The 21,525-nt window shown below is 44.5% G+C and overlaps 1 protein-coding gene and 1 long non-coding RNA gene across 3 annotated transcripts in view; one reads left to right on the forward strand and one right to left on the reverse strand.

Annotated features, from left to right (window-relative positions):
* The window catches only part of PDE11A (phosphodiesterase 11A), a 443,979-nt gene that overhangs the window by 75,182 nt on the left and 347,272 nt on the right, over positions 1–21,525 (reverse strand). For both annotated transcript variants that reach the window (XM_055289828.2, XM_063644786.1), the window contains exon 13: positions 12,301–12,410. In XM_055289828.2, the coding sequence (XP_055145803.1) occupies positions 12,301–12,410 (110 nt within the window). The remainder of the gene's footprint in view (positions 1–12,300; positions 12,411–21,525) is intronic.
* Positions 1–21,525, forward strand: part of LOC134737355 (uncharacterized) — a 53,182-nt gene that overhangs the window by 29,361 nt on the left and 2,296 nt on the right. The window contains exon 4 of the long non-coding RNA XR_010122185.1: positions 19–280. This is a non-coding gene — a long non-coding RNA (uncharacterized lncRNA). The remainder of the gene's footprint in view (positions 1–18; positions 281–21,525) is intronic.

Raw genomic sequence — 21,525 nt, forward strand, 5'->3', positions numbered from 1 at the left:
CTTTCTTACTTATTGCAGGGGGCTTCCACATTGAAAGGGCAATTTGGCCTTAACTTGGAAATGCTGGAGATTGATTGCACACAATCTGTCCTGCCAGTGAGAGAAGCAAGGACTGCATCTAAGTGCAGCATGAAGACTTTTGGTCCCAAGCTTTCCTCCAACTTCAGTGGGAGGCAGCCCCAAACCACCATTGGTTCAAGGGTACAAGGGACTTGCAATTCTCGGAAAGACTCTCCCAATTCTTCTCCCAACATGTGGTCAGCTCTTCCAGCAGGATTAGGTTCAGTAGGAATTATTGAATATAATATAATATAGTGTAAAATATCGGAATTATTATTCTTAGGTGCTTAGTAAGGAGGGTATTAGATTTTAATCATGTATGTGTTATTTCTTTAAATCTTGCCTTAATTTATATCATTTAATAAGTAAAAATTTGCTAGGCGAATCTTAGTGATAAATTAATATTTAATGTTAGTTACTATTTATCTTACACAGAGTTCATTTCTATGAAGACACATGTTTCAAAACCTATACTATATGCCTTTGTCTTGGCTGTTAAAATTCTGCGATGCTTTATATGCATATCACATCCTAGAGCCTGGCATAGAGTAAGTGCTTTAAAAAATATTGGTTGCTTGTCTAATAAGCTTACAGTAGTTACTGTGTCGAGAGATTACAGTTCAACTTGGGAGTTTGATAATAAGTATGTTAGCATATTTTATAATACTAATATTATTATTAATAAAGCTACCATTAGTATCTACCATGCAGTAGCCTATATATTAACAACTTAATACATTATAGCATTTAGTCCTGACAATGACCATGATATAAGTATTACTTTCTCATTTACACATGAGGAAAACAGGGCTCAGAGAAGTTAAGTAACTTTTCCAAGGTCACACAGCTAGCTTGTACCAGTTCCAGATTTGAATCCAAGCTTTTAAGCTTCCTGTTACATAATGAAAATGACAATTATAACATACATTTCTGATATTTGATTCTCCATTTTTACTAAGCTGGTTGTTATCAATGAAAGAAGATTTCAAAATCTAATTCAGAATTCTATTAGTATCATTGCTAACCACAGGCTGACTCCTGTGATCATTCCTATGAATCAGCCATGCTCACATGCACCTCACTTACTAGCGTGAATCTTTCGTGTCTAGTCAAGATACAAAATGTTATCTCTTCCCTTATTCATGTTGGGTTAACAGACTCCACAAAAGTTGCATAAGCTAGATGATCAGAAGTCACTCTGTATCTTCTTTGTTTCGGTGAATAAGGAATGTTTTCTCCTTTAAGGGAGTGGGGATGGGGACGATAACAACACCTTTTAACAAATACACCATGGCTTCTGATGCACTGCTCCTTCCTGTGCGTAGGATGGAGGCCTCTCCCCCATATCCATATGTCTCCGATCTGGTGTATTCTATCTCCCAGTATTTGTGCAAAGGCAGCCACTGTCTATGGTTCGAGCATCTTCCTCGTCAGATTCCCTCTTTGTTCCCTTCTGTAGTTCCATCTTACATTCTGCCCAACCTCACACAATACTGATTCAATCACAGAAGATAGGTAGATTTTGCCACTGAACCAGACTAATGCCATGAAAGTGTGGGGAGACTTTGTTATTCATTCATTCATCTATCATTCATTCAACCAATAAGCATTGATAACTATTATTATGTCAGGCCCCAGGCATGTGGAATACAAAGAGAAATAAGACATGTTCGACCTTCAGGAAGCTCACAATCCCTTATAATGTGTCAGGAATTTTTCTCTGATCAACCTTGCACTAAAAATGCTCACTTTTCTGCAAACAAGGTGCCATCTTAGCCCTCAGAGAATGGAGCATGGTACTAATTCAACTTTGAGGGGTTTTTTTTTTTTTATTAATTTTTTTTGCATACAAAAACAATAAACATTTTCTAAAAATACATACAAACAAAAAGATGCGTATCAAACATATTAGGAAGGTTGCACATGGGAAGTCGGGGAATAGAAATGGGGGTGGGAGTTAAAATAAATGAGAGAGGGACTTTATATGGATCAGTGATAATAACTCAATCCTCTATTTGACAAAGAAGAGGGAGAAGGAAGAGGAAGAAAAAGAAAGTGGGATAAAGGATCAGAAAGGGAGAAAAATAGAAAAAATTAGAGTATGACTCCAGGGTAGACCTGTTTTGTTGTCATTGAGTTGGTTGGTTGGTTTGTCTGCTGTATTCTTCATGTTTCGCCAAGTTGGCCAGACTGGTCTCGAACTCCTAGCCCGAAGTGATCAACCCACCTCGCCCCCCAGAGTGCCGGGACCACAGGCGTGAGCCACCACGTCCAGCCCCCACATTGCTTCTGGCCTCCGTGGTAGACCTCCCAGACGGAGCGGCCAGGCAGAGGAGCTCCTCACTTCTACCCAGACACGGGGCGGCCGGGCAGAGGAGCTCCTCACTTCCCAGACGGGGCGGCCAGGCAGAGACGCTCCTCACTTCTTCCCAGACGATAGGTGGCCGGGCAGAGGCGCTCCTCACCTCCCAGACGATGGGTGGCCGGGCAGAGGCGCTCCTCACCTCCCAGACGATGGGTGGCCGGGCAGAGGCGCTCCTCACCTCCCAGGTGGGGCGGCCGGGCAGAGGCGCTCCTCACTTCTTCCCGGATGGGGCGGCCGGGCAGAGGCACTCCTCACTTCTTCCCAGATGGGGCGGCCGGGCAGAGGCGCTCCTCATTTCTTCCCGGACGGGGCGGCCGGGCAGAGGCGCTCCTCACTTCCCAGACGGGGCGGACGGGCAGAGGCGCTCCTCACTTCTTCCCGGACGGGGCGGCCGGGCAGAGGCGCTCCTCACTTCTTCCCGGACGGGGCGGCCGGGCAGAGGCGCTCCTCACTTCTTCCCGGACGGGGCGCCCGGGCAGAGGCGCTCCTCACTTCCCAGACGATGGGTGGCCGGGCAGAGGCACTCCTCACTTCCCAGACGGGGCGGCTGGGCAGAGGCGCTCCTCACTTCCCAGACGGGGCGGCTGGGCAGAGGCGCTCCTCACTTCCCAGATGGTGGGTGGCCGGGCAGAGGCGCTCCTCACTTCCCAGACGGTGGGTGGCCGGGCAGAGGCGCTCCTCACTTCTTCCCGGATGGGGCGGCCGGGCAGGGGCGCTCCTCACTTCTTCCCGGACGGGGCGCCCGGGCAGAGGCGCTCCTCATTTCTTCCCGGACGGGGCGGCCGGGCAGAGGCGCTCCTCACTTCCCAGACGGGGCGGCCGGGCAGAGGCGCTCCTCACTTCTTCCCGGACGGGGCGGCCGGGCAGAGGCGCTCCTCACTTCTTCCCGGACGGGGCGGCCGGGCAGAGGCGCTCCTCACTTCTTCCCGGACGGGGCGGCCGGGCAGAGGCGCTCCTCACTTCTTCCCGGACGGGGCGGCCGGGCAGAGGCGCTCCTCACTTCTTCCCGGACGGGGCGGCCGGGCAGAGGCGCTCCTCACTTCTTCCCGGACGGGGCGCCTGGGCAGAGGCGCTCCTCACTTCTTCCCGGACGGGGCGGCCGGGCAGAGGCGCTGCTCACTTCCCAGACGGGGCGGCCGGGCAAAGTCACTCCTCACTTCCCAGACAGGGCGGCCGGGCAGAGGCGCTCCTCACTTCCCAGACGGGGCGGCCGGGCAGAGGTGCTCCTCACTTCCCAGACGGTGGGTGGCCGGGCAGAGGCGCTCCTCACTTCCTCCCGGACGGGGCGGCCGGGCAGAGGCGCTCCTCACTTCCTCCCGGATGGGGCGGCTGGGCAGAGGCGCTCCTCACTTCCTCCCGGACGGGGCGTTCGGGCAGAGGCGCTCCTCACCTCCCAGACGATGGGAGGCCGGGCAGAGGCGCTCCTCACTTCCCGGACGATGGGTGGCTGGGCAGAGGCGCTCCTCATTTCCCAGACGGGGTGGCCGGGCAGAGGCGCTCCTCACTTCCCAGACGGTGGGTGGCCGGGCAGAGGCGCTCCTCACTTCCCAGACGGTGGGTGGCCCAGCAGAGGCGCTCCTCACTTCCCAGACGGTGGGTGGCCGGGCAGAGGCGCTCCTCACTTCCCAGACGGGGCGGCCGGGCAGAGGCGCTCCTCACTTCCCAGACGGGGCGGCCGGGCAGAGGTGCTCCTCACTTCCCGGACGGGGCGGCCGAGTAGAGGCGCTCCCCACCTTCCAGATGGGGCGGCGGCCGGGCAGGGGCTGCAGTCCCAGCACCCTGGTAGGCCAAGGCAGGCGGCTGGGGGGTAGAGGCTGCCGCGAGGCCAGACCACGCCACCGCACTCCAGCCCGGGCAACACCGAGCACTGGGTGAGCGAGACTCCGTCTGTAGTCCCAGTACCTCGGGAGGCTGAGGCGGGCAGAGCACTCGGCGTCAGGAGCTGGCGACCAGCGTGGCCAAGATGGCGAACGCGTGCCTGCATCCAAAGGAGAAGAGGCAGACAGCGGTCGCGTGCGCCGGCAGTCCCAGGCAGTCCGCGGCGCGGGCAGCAGCAAGCCGAGTAGATTGTAGACTGTGCCAGAGAGGGAAAGAAAGAAAGAAAGAAAAAGAAAGGAAGAAAGGAAGGAAGGAAGGAAGGAAGGAAGGAAGGAAGGAAGGTGAGGGGTTTTTTAAAAGTAAAATCATCTAAGCAAGAATACTTCCATTTCCAAATGGATCCCTTATTTACACTATTAGATTTGGTCCCTGGCAGATTTTCTAGACTGCCAAACCCCTCAGTGCCTTTTGTCTCAGGCCAAGGCCCATTAGGAATCCTGCCTATATCTGCTGTTACACACTGGGAACTTCCTGGGACCACCAAGAGCCAAGTCTACAGTCTTGATATAAGTGGCAAAAAAATAAAACATATCTGTGAAGATAGGCTTTATCAAAAAGTATTCTACAGAATATTAGTTCTTCTGAATGTTAAATGGCATTAAGAGAAGAAGTAAAAAGGGTTCCATGGCCAAATAAGTTTGGAAAATGCTGGCTTTAAAAAGTGAATCTGTTTATTTATGGTAAGGATTTTCCAGAGGCGGCAATATGTGAAAATGCATTGTGATTTTGTGGGAGGGGAACATAATAAGCAGCATTATCTACTTTTAATTGATCGTGAAACCTTTTTTTGAGATGGAATCTCGCCCTGTCACCCAGGCTGGAGTGCAATGGCACGATGTCAGCTTACTGCAAGCTCCACCTCCTGGGTTCAAGCGATTCTCCTGCCTCAGCCTCCCAACTAGCTGGGATTACAGACATGCACCACCACGCTCAGCTAATTTTTTGTATCTTCAGTAGAGGCAAAGTTTCACCATGTTGGCCAGGCTGGTCTCGAACTCCTGACCTCATGATCTGCCCGCCTCGGCCTCCCAAAGTGATGGGATTAAAGGCGTGAGCCACCGTGCCAGGCTGATTGTAAAACCATTTTTAAAGAGGTCATGTCTCTCACATAATATACTTCCACTTATAAAGGTATGCTTCTACTTTCTCACATAAAATATGAAAAAAAAAAACCCTGAGATCAGTCACATATGGAAAAAATTGACTTTAACAGCACACCTAATTTTAATTGTTTGTGCTAAGTATATACATCATATAAGTGTCTTTGGGGCACACATCCTTTAGTTGTGAAAATATAATTTTATATATGTAGGGTGTATGGAGAGAGGAAGAGAAGAGAATCCAAATTCCACAAGTACAAATACCTTTATACATGTAAGTATTCACAATGTGCATTATTGATGGTAGGTCATCTTAACATACTAAAGCTTTTCATTTTGGATAGGCAGCTCAATGAGGAGAAACTTATTAAAAAGAAAAGTCAAGGTGGAAATTTCCCTACAGGCATTTGGCACTTTGCACAGGCACCAAAAATGTGTGCAAATGTAAATGTACCTTGATAACTTCCCTAGATATGCATATTCTTTGAAAAACAGACTGAATGGCAGTGTGCAGTCATGACTTAAACAAAACTTTAAAAAGGAAAACTATGAAACGTAATTAGGAAATTGAGAGTTGTTGGGAGATGGTGAGGAATGGGATTAGGCTGTCACGGCAGATTAATGTGCCCCAGTATTTCACTTCTGGGACCTGGCCGAAAGCGACAAGATGGGTTTTCATTCCCAAGAAATGAGTATAAGAGATTATGCTAGAAATGAATAGAAGAAGTCTCCTAGGAGAATATACTACAAAGCTGCTTGGTACTGATATTTAATCATCAGGGGCAGCTGTAATAGAGAGAAGGATGAGTGGGGAACGCGGTCCCTGGAGAAAACAGGGGAGAGGTGTGAACAGAGCAATTTCAAAGCACTGTGGTATTGCTGCCCTCTCTACCGATTGATCATTCATTGCACACACTCCAATACTTAAAAATTAAGAACAAAATATGAAAATGCGAAGGTTCACTTATCAGAAAGGCTAAGAGAATAAATCAAATTGTGCTCTAACGAAAGCCACACTTTTTATTGTAGAGGCATTTTGCATTTTATATAGTAATTTGTCCCTTGCTAAATGTCTCCTGTTTTTTTATAGCCTTATATATGAAAAAAAGGTAGCATATACTTTGCTGCATAATAATCGGTGCATTTAAATCCCATTTTCAAATCACTTCAAAGATTACAATTAGACTGGGAGCACTTTAAGAGAAGGGATGTTTGCTATATCTCTTTATTTCTCCCACAATGCCTAGCACAGCATCTTGAATATAGAAAGTACTTACTTACTGGGAAATAAAAAGCAAGAAAAGAAGATAGGTTTCTTGCAAGGGATTTCCTAAACAATGGCACACTCACTGAATAAATCTCATTGTAATCAATAAAAAGGTAGTTCCTGGACCATGATGCTAAAAAGGCTCTTTCAGCATTCATTGTCAAGGGAAATCTTAACGGAGGTTGGATAATGGTGGCATTAAGTGTCCTAAGTGCAAAAGTGACTCCATAAGGTAGGTGCAGTTCTCCTGACATCCCATGAGCTGATAAACTGTGTACAAAGCTAATTGTCTTGAGAAAAATGCATCACACTACCTTGGAATAGGCAGATTTGATCATGTGATGTGAGGATGCAAAAAACTCTCTGAAATCTAGTACTAGTGACTCAATACCTACCTCATATGTATGAATGCTGTTCAGTCTTATACAAGCAACCTGAGATTTGGGGACCTCAGTTTTTGTTTTTTTTGTAAAATTGAGGTAATGTAAAACATGACTAGTAAGCTTTAGTTTGGTTTTATAATTTTTATGGCTTCATGTCTTTGAACTGTTGGATGTCAAAATATATTTTAGTTCAAGAGCTCACATATCTGGAAAAGCAGCCAATAAACTGGAAGCTCAACAACTCAAAATAGATGTCATAAAGTCATGGACCAGAGTGTGATACAGTGGTTAAAGAATGGCTTCTGAAAACAGACAGCCCTGGTCCAGGCTCCACTCTACCACATGAATGGATTTGGGCAAGTTTACTTACCTTCCTGAGGCTCAGTTCCTCCTGTAAAATGGAGACAAAAATATCAACTCTACAGAGTTGATGTCGGTAAGGGCTTAAGACACAGTAAACAATAAATAAACTGTAGTTCTTCTCATTATCTCAGGAAGTGTCAGTTGCAAAGAACAGAAATGGAGTACAACCAGCTTCACTAAAAGGCAGGCTGATTGAAAGATACCAGGAACTCTGAAGAAGCCCAATTGTCACAAGCATGGCTGGGTCTCCTAGAAATAGGAACAAGGATGGAGAGAGCCAGGGATCAAGCCTGCCTTTTCACTGTCTTTCTCTCAGGTTACACAGCCTCTCTCTTCTGCTTCTCTTTGAATAGCAGCTCCATCCTTCTCTTTGTAGACTGGGTTTCTTGTTTCTTTCATCCACTTGGTATGTGGTCATCATAGCTTTCCCCAAATGGTAGCCTCAGCTCCCAAATCTACATGAGCCTGCAGCTTGGATCCCGGCAGCTAACTGTCTTAATATCATGGTAATCCAACTCCAAATTCCTGTGAGATAAAATCCGATTGGTCCAGCTTTGATTAGGTGTGCACTGTTGGTCCCAACAGCTGAGGGATCAACTAGCAGGAAGAGCAGCCTCTGTCAGATACATATACCAGCTCTCTCTCTGGGGAGGGGCCATTGGTATCTGAGTATAAGTATTGGGCACTTCACTCTTGAAAGGATTCAAAAGGCTCTGACTCTTGTTTTACAGACACAATTCTAACACAGTTATCCCATCTTTCTGCATAAGTGGTAGAGTGGTAGGGGGCTGGAGAGAGCATGCTGGAGGGAGATACGCTGATGATGATACCATTGGCCTGGGGGAGAGAGGAATCCTAAAAAAATAACGCAGTGCAGACACAAGAACTCCAAACAACGAGCAATCGGACCCTACAATGAAAGCATACACGACATACACAATGGGCTCCAGCTGTTTACTGCAGCATCAAGACAATGTATAAAACAATATTTCATTGTAGCACTATTCACAATAGCAAAGACATGGAATCAACCTAAATGCCCATCAATGACAGATTGGATTAAAAAAAATGTGGTATATATACACCATGGAACACTATGCACCCATAAAAAGAATGAGATCAAGTCTTTTGCAGGAACATGGATAGAACTGAAGGCTATTATCCTTAGCAAACTAATGCAGGAACAGAAAACCAAACACTACATGTTCTCACTTACAAGTGGGAGCTAAATGATGAGAACTTATGAACACAAAGAAGGAAACAATAGACACTGGGGTCTATTTGAGGCAGGAGGGAGAAGACCAGAAAAGGTAACTATCAGGTACTGGGCTTAATACCTGGGTGATGAAATAATATATATTTAACAAACCCCCATTACACATGGTTACCTATGTAACAAACCTTCACATGTACCCCCAAACCTAAAATAAAAGTTAAAAACAAACAAGCAATGTTTTATAATAATTTATAAGAGGTTGCATCTGTTAAAGAAATCAGGAAACTTTGTTAAAGTGCTGTAGTTAAAAATATCTCATCCACTCATGCAGTTATCCTTTGTTCATTCACCAAACATTTATTGTTTATTATGCTCCCCCAGGTACTGTCCACGCACTGTTGCATATGCCAAATAAGAAGGGAAGACACATCTGCAAGTCAGCAATTAAAATGCCATGAAGTGCACACTTTGGAAAAGACATAACCAGGGCATAGGAAATTGACCATGGGGGTACATTAGGGTGGACAGAAACACTAAGGTGATGCTTTCAGAGGAGTTTTGGGGAAAGAAGGAGAGAAGGGCATGCCAGGCAGGGGAAACAGCATATTGGGCAGCAGAGGGATGTGACTGAGCAGGACCCCACCATTGCTTCTTGGAGTCCCTGTGTCTGGAACATAGATGCATGAGTGGGGTGAGCTGGGGCGAGTGGGCACCGGGCCAGGGAAATGGGCAGAAGTCTGAATGAAAAGGGCCCGAATGGGGCTAAGCTAAGGAACTGGAACACTATTCTAAAAGCCACAGGAGGTGTGGATGGCTTTTAAGCAGGGGAGTGACCTGGTCAGCTTTGTGAATTAGAAAGATTATTCTGGAGTGCCAAGCAGCCTCGGGAGGAGAGTCGCGCTGTTCGTTGTAGCAAACCAGGAGTCAAGCCAAGAAGCAGTCCCTGCTGTAAGCATGCAGAGGAGGCGCTGGCTTTGAGGGGTGCTGCAGGGTAGGCTGGGTGACTGGTGCATTTTTGGTGGGGCCATTCCTTGGGGTAGAGAATACAAGAAAGAGGGACACGCATGGAGGGAAAGACTGAGGTTGAGGGGACTGTAGGACTTCGAAGAGGAGGTGTTCCTCAAGCAATGGAATAAGTGCCTGGAGATAAGCTGAGAATTATAGTTCAAAGAAATGTATTCAGGGCTCATCGGCAGATGGCTGGTGGCCCTGCCTGAAGGATCGTGACGAGCAAGAGAGGAAGGGGGAGGGCATCATCAGTGAAGGCTGGGGCAGGGGGACAGAGGCCTGAAGCCAACGGAGATTCAAGGCTGTACAGGTGGATGAAAACCCTTTGTCTGTGAGACAAAGGAAGAGAGAGTTTCAGAAAGGAGGGAGTGACAAAGTATATCTTATGGCAAGAGGTATTATGAAAGAAGGACAATGAAAAGGTCTGACAGCTTTGAGAAAAGGGGACCACGGGTGTCATTCCTGAGGTGGTTTCTCCAATGATTGGAACCGGAAGCCATGTGGGAGGACAGGGGTTGGGAGAAGGGAAGGAAGTGAACCCAGAGAGCTTTCCATGAAGCTTGACTGGGAAGGAAAGAGGGAAATAGAACTGAAGCTGGAGAGTGAGTGGGGATTAGGGTAGTCTTTTTTCAAGATGCAGGGGAACTGTTTCTATTAATAGGATGCAGACAGCCAGCAGAAAGGGACAGTAGATACAGCAGGGAGAGGAAGATTGATGGCGCAAAGTCCCAGAGGAGAAGCAAGGAAGGGTCCACAGCAGAAGTGGAGGGATTAGCCTCGGACGAGGGAAGGACAGCCTTCTTACCGAGATAGGAGGGAAGGAGGGAAGGATGGGGATGGATAGATAAGTTTGTAGGTGGCAGGGGAGGAAATTGAGAGAGTTCTCGATTGATGGCCTCAATTTTCTCCATGAAGTAGGAGGCAAGGTGATCTGCTGAGTGGTGCGGGGGAGGTGGGGGAGCAGGAGGTGGTTTTGGAAGACACAAGTTTTGTATATGAAACTGCTAAGAGCAATGGGGAATGGGGCTGGCTAGGGACACAGAAAGACTGGCAGCGAGTTCTAGCGTCCAGCCAAGTGGGAGGAATATATATTTGGTATGTCTCTAACTCTCACAACTGTGACATTTTCTCCTAAAGATTTACAAGTCTAGGCAGAGTAGCAAGAGACTGAATTGTTAGACTGAACCAGGACTGAGTTTCTGCAAAGTGGATGTCACAGAGACTTGGTCAGGAAATGATAGGATATTGAGAAGAGAGCACTGAAGTGGTGGGCTATAGGACACAGATTGGACAGAGGGCACAAAATTGAAATTCACCTGCTAGATCAGGAGTAAATACAAGAGTCCAAGACTCCTGAAGTCTTAGTGGGTAGACGTTTGGAGGAAAAAAGAGAATGGTGAGCTGAAAAGAACCTGTTGACAAAGAGCAAACTGCGAAAGTTTCAGATAATAGAGGCTGACTTGTTCTAGAGGCTATAAAATCAGTCATCTGAAGTTAATCTTTTTTTTTTTTTTTTTTTTTTTTTTTGAGATGGAGTCTCGCTCTGTCGCCCAGGCTGGAGTGCAGTGGCGCAATCTCGGCTCACTGCAAGCTCCGCCTCCCAGGTTCACGCCATTCTGCCTCAGCCTCTCTGAGTAGCTGGGACTACAGGCGTCCACCACCACGCCTGGCTAATTTTTTTTTGTATTTTTAGTAGAGACGGGGTTTCACCGTGGTCTCGATCTCCTGACCTCGTGATCCACCTGCCTCGGCCTCCCAAAGGGCTAGGATTACAAGCGTGAGCCACCGCGCCCGGCCCTTGAAGTTAATCTTACCTCTTCGTTGAAGCCTTCTCTACTTTCTCCACCCCAAAACTTTTCTCTCCAGCCTCTGAAAGCCTGTAGCTTTTGTTTGCAGCAGACAGTGAAAGGAACATTAAAGGCAGACTCTCAATATACAAGTCAGGAGACCTAGGTTTTGGTCTTATTTCTAGCACCTGTAAGTTCTGTGGCCTTGGCCACAGTATGAGCCACAAAGCAACAGCTATCTTGACCAGGAAAACCTGCTTAGGGACAGATTATTCTATCTATACACATCATGTGTGTGGCAAATGGTTGCCCAGACACCCCTGTATTTCTGTAATTCCTTTGTTTCTTCCACCTTTCTATGGGAGTAGGGAATGGGAGGAGCAAAAACTATATTACTTGAATCTGGCTTTATTTCACTATAGTTTATACAATACCCAACATCAAAAGAATCCTGGAAGAGACTCTATTGGAGAAGGAAAACTATATTTTGCTTCATCACATTTCCTAAGACTGCTTTTATTTTAACAGTCTCAATCCAGAGTTTGAGAGTAGCAAGTCCAAGAAGCTTATAACGCCATAAAGGCAAATATTCTGGGAGGAAAAAAGTAGACCCTTTAAAATCCAAGCTTTGTCATCTGACTAAGGTCAACAGAGACCGACCAAATCAACAAGCATGACATGAAGGGCAAATTTGCAATTAAAAGAAGAATAGGGAATTATAAAGATGGATGGGCCCCATGACATGCACGCCCAAGCCTTCGTGGCCTTGGCCTCGGATGCCAGAAATTAATGCTTTACTCTTTAGCGTTCGTCACCTTTGGCTCTGAACAGAAAGGCAAATGCATTAAAATAACAACAGTTTAGAATACTTACTTAGCTTGGAAGGCATTGTTGGTTCCCCTGTGGTCGAGGTCGTGACACAGGCATCCCACAATCACTGCTAAAATTTCCACATCGGTCAGAATCTCTTGAAACCCAGCAGTCTGGGAAGAAGGGGAAAATGGCAACAGTCACTACTGGGGCACGGAGGATGGATAAGGTTAGGTGCTGAGCAACAATCAACTCTGTTTTCATACCCACATCATTTAAGATGATTAACTGCCACTCCCTCAGACAACAGTAAGTTGGGTGGTCAGTTGCACAGCCTAAGGTCCCCACAGTGATGAATTAGCTTGCTGTCACAGCAGCCCACGCTGCCACACTGGGACATAGTTCAGACTATTTTGTTCCCTTTTTAGAGAGAAGGTTGGACTATCCAGAGACAGTGACAGTTTGGCAAAGGCCCAGGACAAAATGTGTTTTGTTATTATACATTTTAATGATGAGCATAGGGTTTGCAGGTTGGAGGTTGGGGAATAGGAGGGGGCAGTGAATTTCAAACTGAACACTACACCCACCAGATCCTACCCAAATGAGAGAAGGCAGAAGGAAAACACAACCCTTCTTTTTTTTTTTTAACATTGAAAGGAGAGACTTTAACATACTCAAATTGTTATTCAATGACATCCTAGAGGTTATCTTGTAAATACCTTAATTCATATTAGGTAGGTAGACAGATGAAATTCATACAGATAATAAGGCAGGGCGTGTCACGGACACTAGAATTTGTCAGAGGAGCATTGAGTGGGGTATCCATTACTGGGAATTCTTTTTTTCTTATCTTATGGTAGCTTGCTGGTGAAATGCACAAATGTGATGTGATTTCTTTTAGAAGCAGGTTGATATAATTATGTAACCAAGAGCAGCAATGCTTCTTGGGTTCCTGCTGGCCCTTTCATTAGTTTAGAAGAGGAAGTGGACCTCTGGGAAAGCAGGTCTATGCATTTTCTTGATCAAAGGCCTTTATATCTCCCCCTCTTTTACTTTGTAAGTCTCCTATTTCATTACTTATTAAAATATTTATCAGAGAGCGGGAGGAGGGGGAGGGTTAGGATACCAATTGCTTCACTTTTCATGTGTTTCTTCCCCCAAATCTAGGATCACTGGCCCACACCTGTAAGACACTTCTCTTAGAGCAATGAAAATTTTGTTTTTAAATTAGTTATGTTTGTGTTGCAGAAATAACTGAATAACAGGTTCCTGTGTTGACAATTTTATTTTATTTTATTTTTTTAGGAGACAGAGTCTTGCTCTGTCACCCAGGCTGGAGTGCAATGGCACCATCTCGGCTCACTGCAACCTCTGCCTCCTGGGTTCAAGTGATTCTCCTGCCTCAGCTTCCCCAGTAGCTGGGATTACAGGCGCCCACCACCACACCCAGATAATTTTTGCATTTTTAGTAGAGATGGGGTTTCACCATATTAGTGAGGCTGGTCTCGAACTCCTGACATCAGGTGATCCACCCACCTCGGCCTCCCAAAATGCTGGGATTATAGGTGTGAGCCTCCATGCCTGGCCGACAATTTTATTTTTAAAAATAGACTTGGGTCCACTGCTACATTTAGAAATACATATGACTTCATTTGTATAGCAAATGGGAATGTTAATAAATTGGGAGTATGAAATAGTCCATGTCAAAGCTTGCGTATGCCGGCTGGGCACGGTGGCTCAAAACTGGAATCCCAGCACTTTGGGAGGCCGAGGTGGGTAGATCACCTGAGGTCAGGAATTCGAGACCAGCCTGACGAACATGGCAAAACCCCATCTCTACCGAAAATACAAAAATTAGCCTGGCTTGGTGGCACACGCGTGTAATCCCAGCTATTCGTGAGGCTGAGGCAGGAGAATCACTTGAACCAGGAGACAGAGGTTGCAGTGAGCCTATATGGCGCCACTGCACTCCAGCCTGAGCGACAGAGTGAGACTCCATCTCAAACAAACAAACAAATAAACAAAAAAGCTTGTATACGTCCTTCATTTTAAAATCTGCAGTTGGCTGTTAGTTTTTCTAAGTTAATTTTATTTTACTTAAATTATTACCTGCAGTAACTTAAAAAATTCAAATTATACTGAGACTTAGAATTAAAAATCAGTAGTCCCTCATTATTCTCCTTTCTTGATTCCCGAAGGCAATTACTTTCTATTTTCTTTTTTACCTAAATTGGTAGTTTTCCCACCACATTTCTTTTTTTTTTTTTTTTTTTTTTTTTTTTTTTGTGACGGAGTCTCGCTCTGTTGCCCAGGCTGGAGTGCAGTGGCGCGATCTTGGTTCACTACAAGCTCTGCTTCCCAGGTTCATGCCATTCTCCTGTCTCAGCCTCCTGAGTAGCTGGGACTACAGGTGCCCGCCACTACGCCCAGCTAATTTTTTGTATTTTTAGTAGAGACGGAGTTTCACCATGTTAGCCAGGATGGTCTCGATCTCCTGACCTTGTGATCCACCCGCCTCGGCCTCCCAAAGTGCTGGGATTACAGGCATGAGCCACCGCGCCCGGCCCCCCACCATATTTCTACGTAGCATGCACATATTATTAGCACTTGGTTATTCACCAAGTACTCATATTGTCCTTTCTATGTACCATACATTGTTCTAAGAGTTTTACAGCCATTTAACTTATGAAGTTCTCGTTAACAGTCCTGTTAGGTAGAAACTATTACTGTCTCCAGTTATAGATGAGAAAACTGAGTCACAGAGAGGCTAAGTCATATGCCCAGGGTCTCCCAGCTAGTGCATAGCAGAAGAGAGCAAGCTCCTAGCGTCCTTTAACCAGAATCTGCCCTTGAACACTGGTGACGTCTAGCAGCAGGTGAGTTTACGGTCACCCTCCCCTCACACTCCCAATGTGATCCACAGAGCTTTCCTATATTACCATCCTATAAATATCATTCACTGCTGAGCCAACCAGTATACAATGATTGTTTCCTTAATGATGTACATTTTCTTGTTTCCTGGAGTTAGGATTTCTGTGAAACAACTAAGTCTTCTCACACCCTACACAATTCTGCAAAATGCTTCTCAAAGCAATTTTGAAGTGGGTCAAAATGGTCACAGCTTGTTTCTAGATCCTTCCTGTCCTGGGGACTCCTTCCTGCAGCCCGACCCTGGGGTCTGGTCTGGATTCTCTCCTCTGTTGCCAGCTGCCCTAGGAGCTTCCTCCACCGTCATTCAGGGGGTTCCTCCTTCCCCTCCTGTGTCTGGTCCCCCACCTCCTGCAGCCCATGCCTTTCTTTTTCCTCATTTACTCCCTCATTTTACAGGAGCACATCTGCAGGGGCTTCAAGAGAAAAGGCCTTACTTTTTTTTTAAACACTGGGGGAGTTGGTTGTTTTTGAGGCTTTGCATGACTGAAAAAACATCTTTATTCTATTCTCATACTCAGCGTGCCTCACAATTCTAGGCTGAAACATTTTCACTCAGAATTTTGAAGGCCTGCTCTATTGTGTTCTAGTTTCCAAAGTTGCTTTCGAGAAGAACATACCATTCTCAATCATAATACTTTGAATGTTACTTGATTTTCTTTCTTTTAGAATTTCCTCTCTATTTCTGGTGTTCAGCAATTTCACAGAGATATGCTTTGGGTTGGGACTTTTTTCCCCGTTCAATTTGTGTGTTAAACCTAATCTGGAGAATCGATTTCTTCAGTACAATGAAGAAATTTACTAATCTTTTTTTTTCTTTTTTTTAAAATAATTTTCTCTTCAGCAGTTTTTTTCTGCTCTATTTGAATGAAACTCCAATTAGTTGGATACTGGACTTCTGGTACTGATTTTCTTATTTTCTTATCTCCCCTTTTCTGTTTCCTATATAGGCCTTTCCTCTTACTTTCCAGGCATAATAATATGTTCAGTTTATAAGCATTTTCTTGTTTGCTGCTCCTTGTCTTATAATAGCATGCTATTCTTCTCCCATGGATGCATGATCTTTTCTTGTCTTTCTGAAGATATTGATTATAGTTCTTCTGAAAATTTCTTCTGTTCCCCATATTGCCTTTTGTCTCTAAACTCCTTCTTTTCTCTGTGTTTGGTGGTTTCTCTCAAGTATCTGGTAACCTTTGGTGGTCTATTCATTCTTAAGAGTAAAGCATCACAAAGCTCACTGTGCACCAGTGTATGTGGGTGGTGCCTGGAGATTGCTGCGTCTTATCACAGGGTGACTGTGTGGCCAGCTGGTCTTTTGCTGGAGATGCCCAAATGTCAACATCTAAACTCATTTTCTCTGGACTTTCCAATCTGCTGCCTGGGAATGGTGTAAACACGTGTGTTGGCATCCTACGAAGAGAGAACTGTAGCTGTCCACCTGTGAGGATGTAGGCTTTCACTTAATCCTCTTATTTTGAGTGTGCACCTCATCCTAACTTTGCTTTTGGTTGTGTGCCCAACTCTGGGATTCAGTTTTTCTGGCAAATACCCTGGTTATGGCAGAGGCAGGGCGAAGAGTAGCCCTCCAACTACACAGAGAGGAGATGGAGACTTGGGCACTCACTGTTTCTATCACTCCCTCATTCCACTTCACCTCATGTTCATGGTATCTGAGGCCTCCAGTTCCTGAGTCTCATTAGGTCCTGGGGGTAGCATTATTCCTTATGGGTACCCCTTCCTCCACACCCTCACCTCTGAAGACACTTGGGTTTCTCTTCTCTGCTAAGTTATGAACTATCCTCCCTTCACTTTCTGCCTTCATGTGTTATGAGTCCCTGCAAGGCGGGATTTGTGTACATTTCTTTTTCTCCATATTATTTTAGGATGATTTTTGAGAAGGGGAGGGGGATAAATGTCTTTTGTTGTCATCTCTATCATCTTAAAACTCAAAATGTTGGGTTTGGTCTTGCTAATACTAGGTAAAACTTGAAAAGTTTATCAAGTATGAAATAATTATCTATGATACTCTGGAAATAAGTGTTGTGCAATGATATTGTGCTACAATTTAGAGAGATTTTGCCCATGAAAAAGCTATTGACTAGAACTAGCTGATGTATCAGAGCAGTAAGATTAGAGATAATGTTAAAATAAAGTAGTTTGACTAGAAATTTAATCAGTAGTTAAAATCAAATGCCATCTAATAGATTTGAGATCAAAATCCCTAGCCATTTTTAAACCATCAGTTATCACCCATTTTACAATAACATGGAACATATTTTGCTAAAATGTTCCACACAGTCCCTGTCCCCTGCTCTGCCCAGAAATCTAGCATCTTGGTCTTAAACTATTGGTATCATGGATACTTTTAAGAACATAACAGAGCCCTAGACTCTCTTCCTAGAACATTTTCTATAATTTTATAATATCAAAGACTATGGAGCCTATCTCTAGATCCTCGGAGTAGAGAATCCCTGAAGTACAGCACCCACACACAGTCACACAAAACATATTTACCTCTCCCGACTGTGATACCTGAGTTACTGAAGCAGCACCTATCTCTTGACTGTGATTTAAAGCTGCCTGGTAAATGGTTTCTGGGAGTCATCAGGCCTGAAAAATGCCCACCTGCCACTAAGTGTCCTTTTGCCCCTCCCCCACCCTCATCCATCTTCCTCCCAGGGCTATCCATTCAGGCCTGCACGTACCGATATTGAGTAGAAAAAGTCAACCGCCTGCTGAAGACAATATACTTTCAAAAGAAAACAGAGAGGCGGCAGGAAGTATATTTTAATGCATTTACTCCATTCTTGACTCTGGTTTATTCTTTTATTTTCAAATAAAATTATATCTTTCTGCTCCTGACCCAATCATTATGGGTTTTACTGAGCTTTAATGTTAATATATCTTCTCACCTGTATTCCCTCACAGTTCATATCAGAAATATAAGCAGTAAATACAATATATCTAAGTAAAAAGTCAGCCAGGGCATATAAACCTATTTCCCATGTCACCCCCTCCAGCAAAGCCTTTCACCTGCCCTCTGAGCAGGCCTCCAATGATATTCCTTCATTGGGCTGAAATGTATACTGGGATAAGCCTACCCCCAGCTACTACAGCATATAATAACTAGAACTCCAAAAGACCCACGCCGGTAAGATTGATTCTCAAGGTCTCCTGGACTACCCAGTAATTTCTATCATTAGCCAATGCAAAATTCAAATCAGCCAGGATGTACTCTCATTTTAATGCTGATCCTGTATGATACCAGTGAATGGGGGAATATCATAGCCAGAGAAAAATGACTGTTACTTTGTGACGCTGTTGAATCCAAACAGGTGTAAAAACACCCAGAATATCAACACTAGATGGTGCTATAGACAATTTAGTAATTTAAGAAGTGTTATTAAGTGCCTATTATATATTGAGCACTGGGTAGATTTGAGAAGAGGCCTGGGATAATGTCAACAACAGTTAACTTTTATAGCGCTTAGTATATGCCAGGCATTTTCCTAAATACTTCACATTCATTAGCTCATTTAATCCTTACAAGAACTCTCTGAGATAGGTAACTGTTCTTATCTTCCCATTTTGTAGATGAAGATATTGAGGCACCAGGTTACAAGACTATAAAGTAAGAGAGGCGGGATAAAAGCCCAGGTAGTCTGGCTCCCCAGTCTGTGTTCTTACTCACTGTGCTACACAGCCCCTAAGTCGAGGTGCGGGTTCAGTTGCACCGCTTTTAAATCCTATTGTGATGATACAGTGTTAGATAATAGGGCTGTAAAGAATCCCTTGGTGTGTGCTTTATTTCACGAAGGACATTATTCTTGAGTAGGAAGAGATTGATATTGCAGAGTCATTGGATATTTTTAGTTTAAATATGGCTATGTCACATCAATATGTGCTTGATAATATACAGTGCTTTACAAATGAGGTTTGGAGAGAAAAGAAAGATACAGTAGTTTGTAATATCTCAACTTTATAAAATGTTTAAATATATGTATAGGAAAAAGACTGTTAAGATGTACATCAAGATATTATCAGCAGTGGAATTACAGTTGGCTTAAATTTTTTCCTTTGTGTCTAAAATTTCCATAAAAAACATTTGTTTATAAGAACATCTATATTTATACACGTGTATGTATATTTGTACATTCTTGTTTCAAGAATTAGCCCACACTTCATCAAACTGTCCCAGCTTGAAATGAAATAGTGATATTCTAAAAAGTGTCCATTCATTCATTGAACAAATATTTATTATTTACTGATTTCCTGGCACTAGGAACAGGGCAGTGAAGAAGATAGCTGCCCCTTGCTGCACATAGAATCTGGTCACCCCTCAAGCCAGTGGAGCAGTGCCACAGAGCACTGTTTTCTAAAAAGAAGCTGTCATAACATTAGTTGTGCTTTGTGGAAGACAGAACTGGTAGAGATGTCCAGCTCCTCCTGCTTGGTTTCTGGAGGAGGTGCACCATGCACTGCATACCCTTGCCATGCATGCAGTCCTGGCTCAGCAATCTGAGAAAATGATGCCAGAAATTCTGCTCTCACCTTTCTTTTTGAACCCAACTATCGGAAGTATTGAATGATAAGGGATTTCCTGATGAGTTCATCCTGTTGATTCTGAGATGTAGCAGATGGCAAACTAAGACAGAGGGAATCTAATGATTTACTAGAAATTCCTAATGGTTGCAGACACCCTAAAGCTGAAGATAGTAGGCTCCATAAGCTCCACCATGTATTCTGATGTCCAGGCACTGCAGCAGAGCCCTAGGTGGATTGGCTAAGGTTGAGAGACAATATAATAGGTTTTGGAGAGTCTTTCTTCTTCTTCTTCTTCTTCATCTTTCTCACTCTTTTGGACAAGAAGAGGAAAAAGTACGGCTCAGACAATTCCAAGGGATTGGAAAGACATGGTTTCTCAAGGAAGTCCCTCCTCTAGAAGAATCTGCACACCATATTCCCAATCTGTGTCATCGTGCCTTCGCTGATCTATAGGTGGCTTGAATTTGAAGGCCTTATGAACTTGGGACAGAAAGGCAGTATTTATAGAAGAAGCATTTAATTTCTGGTATTTTAAAATTTCTGGTACATACAGTGTTGCAGGTCACTATCTGGGGTCTTTGTTTGGTACATCATTAAAATCACATTTATTTCAGCCAAAAAAGTGCTCTTTGAAGGTTTCATTGTAAATGCCACAAATGAGATGCTCATATCATCTTAAGAAAAAAAAAGCCCCAATTTGCAATGCTGATGGCTGGTCCAGCTCTGCTGGGTCATCCTTAACATGAAGAGTCTGCTTGTGAAACTTACATCTCCTAATGGAGGCTGATGGTTCTATAAGAAGGTTGCCTTCAATCACCCCCCAGTTCAGCACATATCCCAGTCATGGGTGGATCACGGTGGTCAGAGAATTGTTAGGGCAATGTTAGGGCTCCGTGTGCATGGACAGCAACCCCAGTATGCTTCTTTTTGAGACCCTATTTTATTTGCTTTGTGATGGGATGGCAACCACTCAACATATAGATCCTAGGGGCAGCCTGATGGGTATTAAACTGTTTCGTATGCTCCAAGGCAATAATATTGAGCAGAGGACTATCTCAAGCTTTGGAGTGGAAGCAGATTTCGATTGCTTACTAGGAGTGCTTATGAATATTTATACTACTGGATGTCGCAGCATACCTTCTTTTTAAAAAAGGATCTTACCTTTGTCAATCAGAGACAGTGTGTGATGAAAGCATAAGGGGAAGAACAGGTATTCAACCACAAACTTCAATGGAGGGGAAAAAACCCCTACTGAGCAAACTATAGCATCTAGGTTTAGTGGCCATACTCCCTTGGCATTTACAGTAATGTTTGTCTACCAATAAATGGGTTTGCTGAGGAGAAAAGGGGGCACCTTGGCCCCATTTTGAGGTCCAGAGACCAGAACCTTTCCAGCTGATAGGGAATCACCATCTAGGACCAACATGCTCACATGTCCCCTTTACCAGAGTATGCAAAGCAACAAGCCAATTGCAAGTTGTCTAATTATCCATGGGAATGGGATAGTTTTGATTGAATTTGCTTATCTTTCTTTTCAAGATGAATGCAACCAAATATTGATTTGGCATTAATTAAATATTGATTTAGGCCTAACTGATCCTTTCCTTGCCAAGCTCAGAGTTGGAAAAACCTTACAGTCTATGTATAAATGACTTTCATTCCCAACCAGAAGCTTCTGAAGGTACTTACTATCAAATCATAAAACCTTAGTCATGTTTTGGGAATACGTTGACCCTTAGCCTCAACTATGGTTGCAAGTGCTTGTGTATGTAAGTCTCAGAAAGGCAACACAGTCCGGTACAATTATATATGTTG

The sequence above is a fragment of the Symphalangus syndactylus genome, chromosome 8, assembly GCF_028878055.3.
Source record: "Symphalangus syndactylus isolate Jambi chromosome 8, NHGRI_mSymSyn1-v2.1_pri, whole genome shotgun sequence".
NCBI lineage: Eukaryota > Metazoa > Chordata > Mammalia > Primates > Hylobatidae > Symphalangus > Symphalangus syndactylus.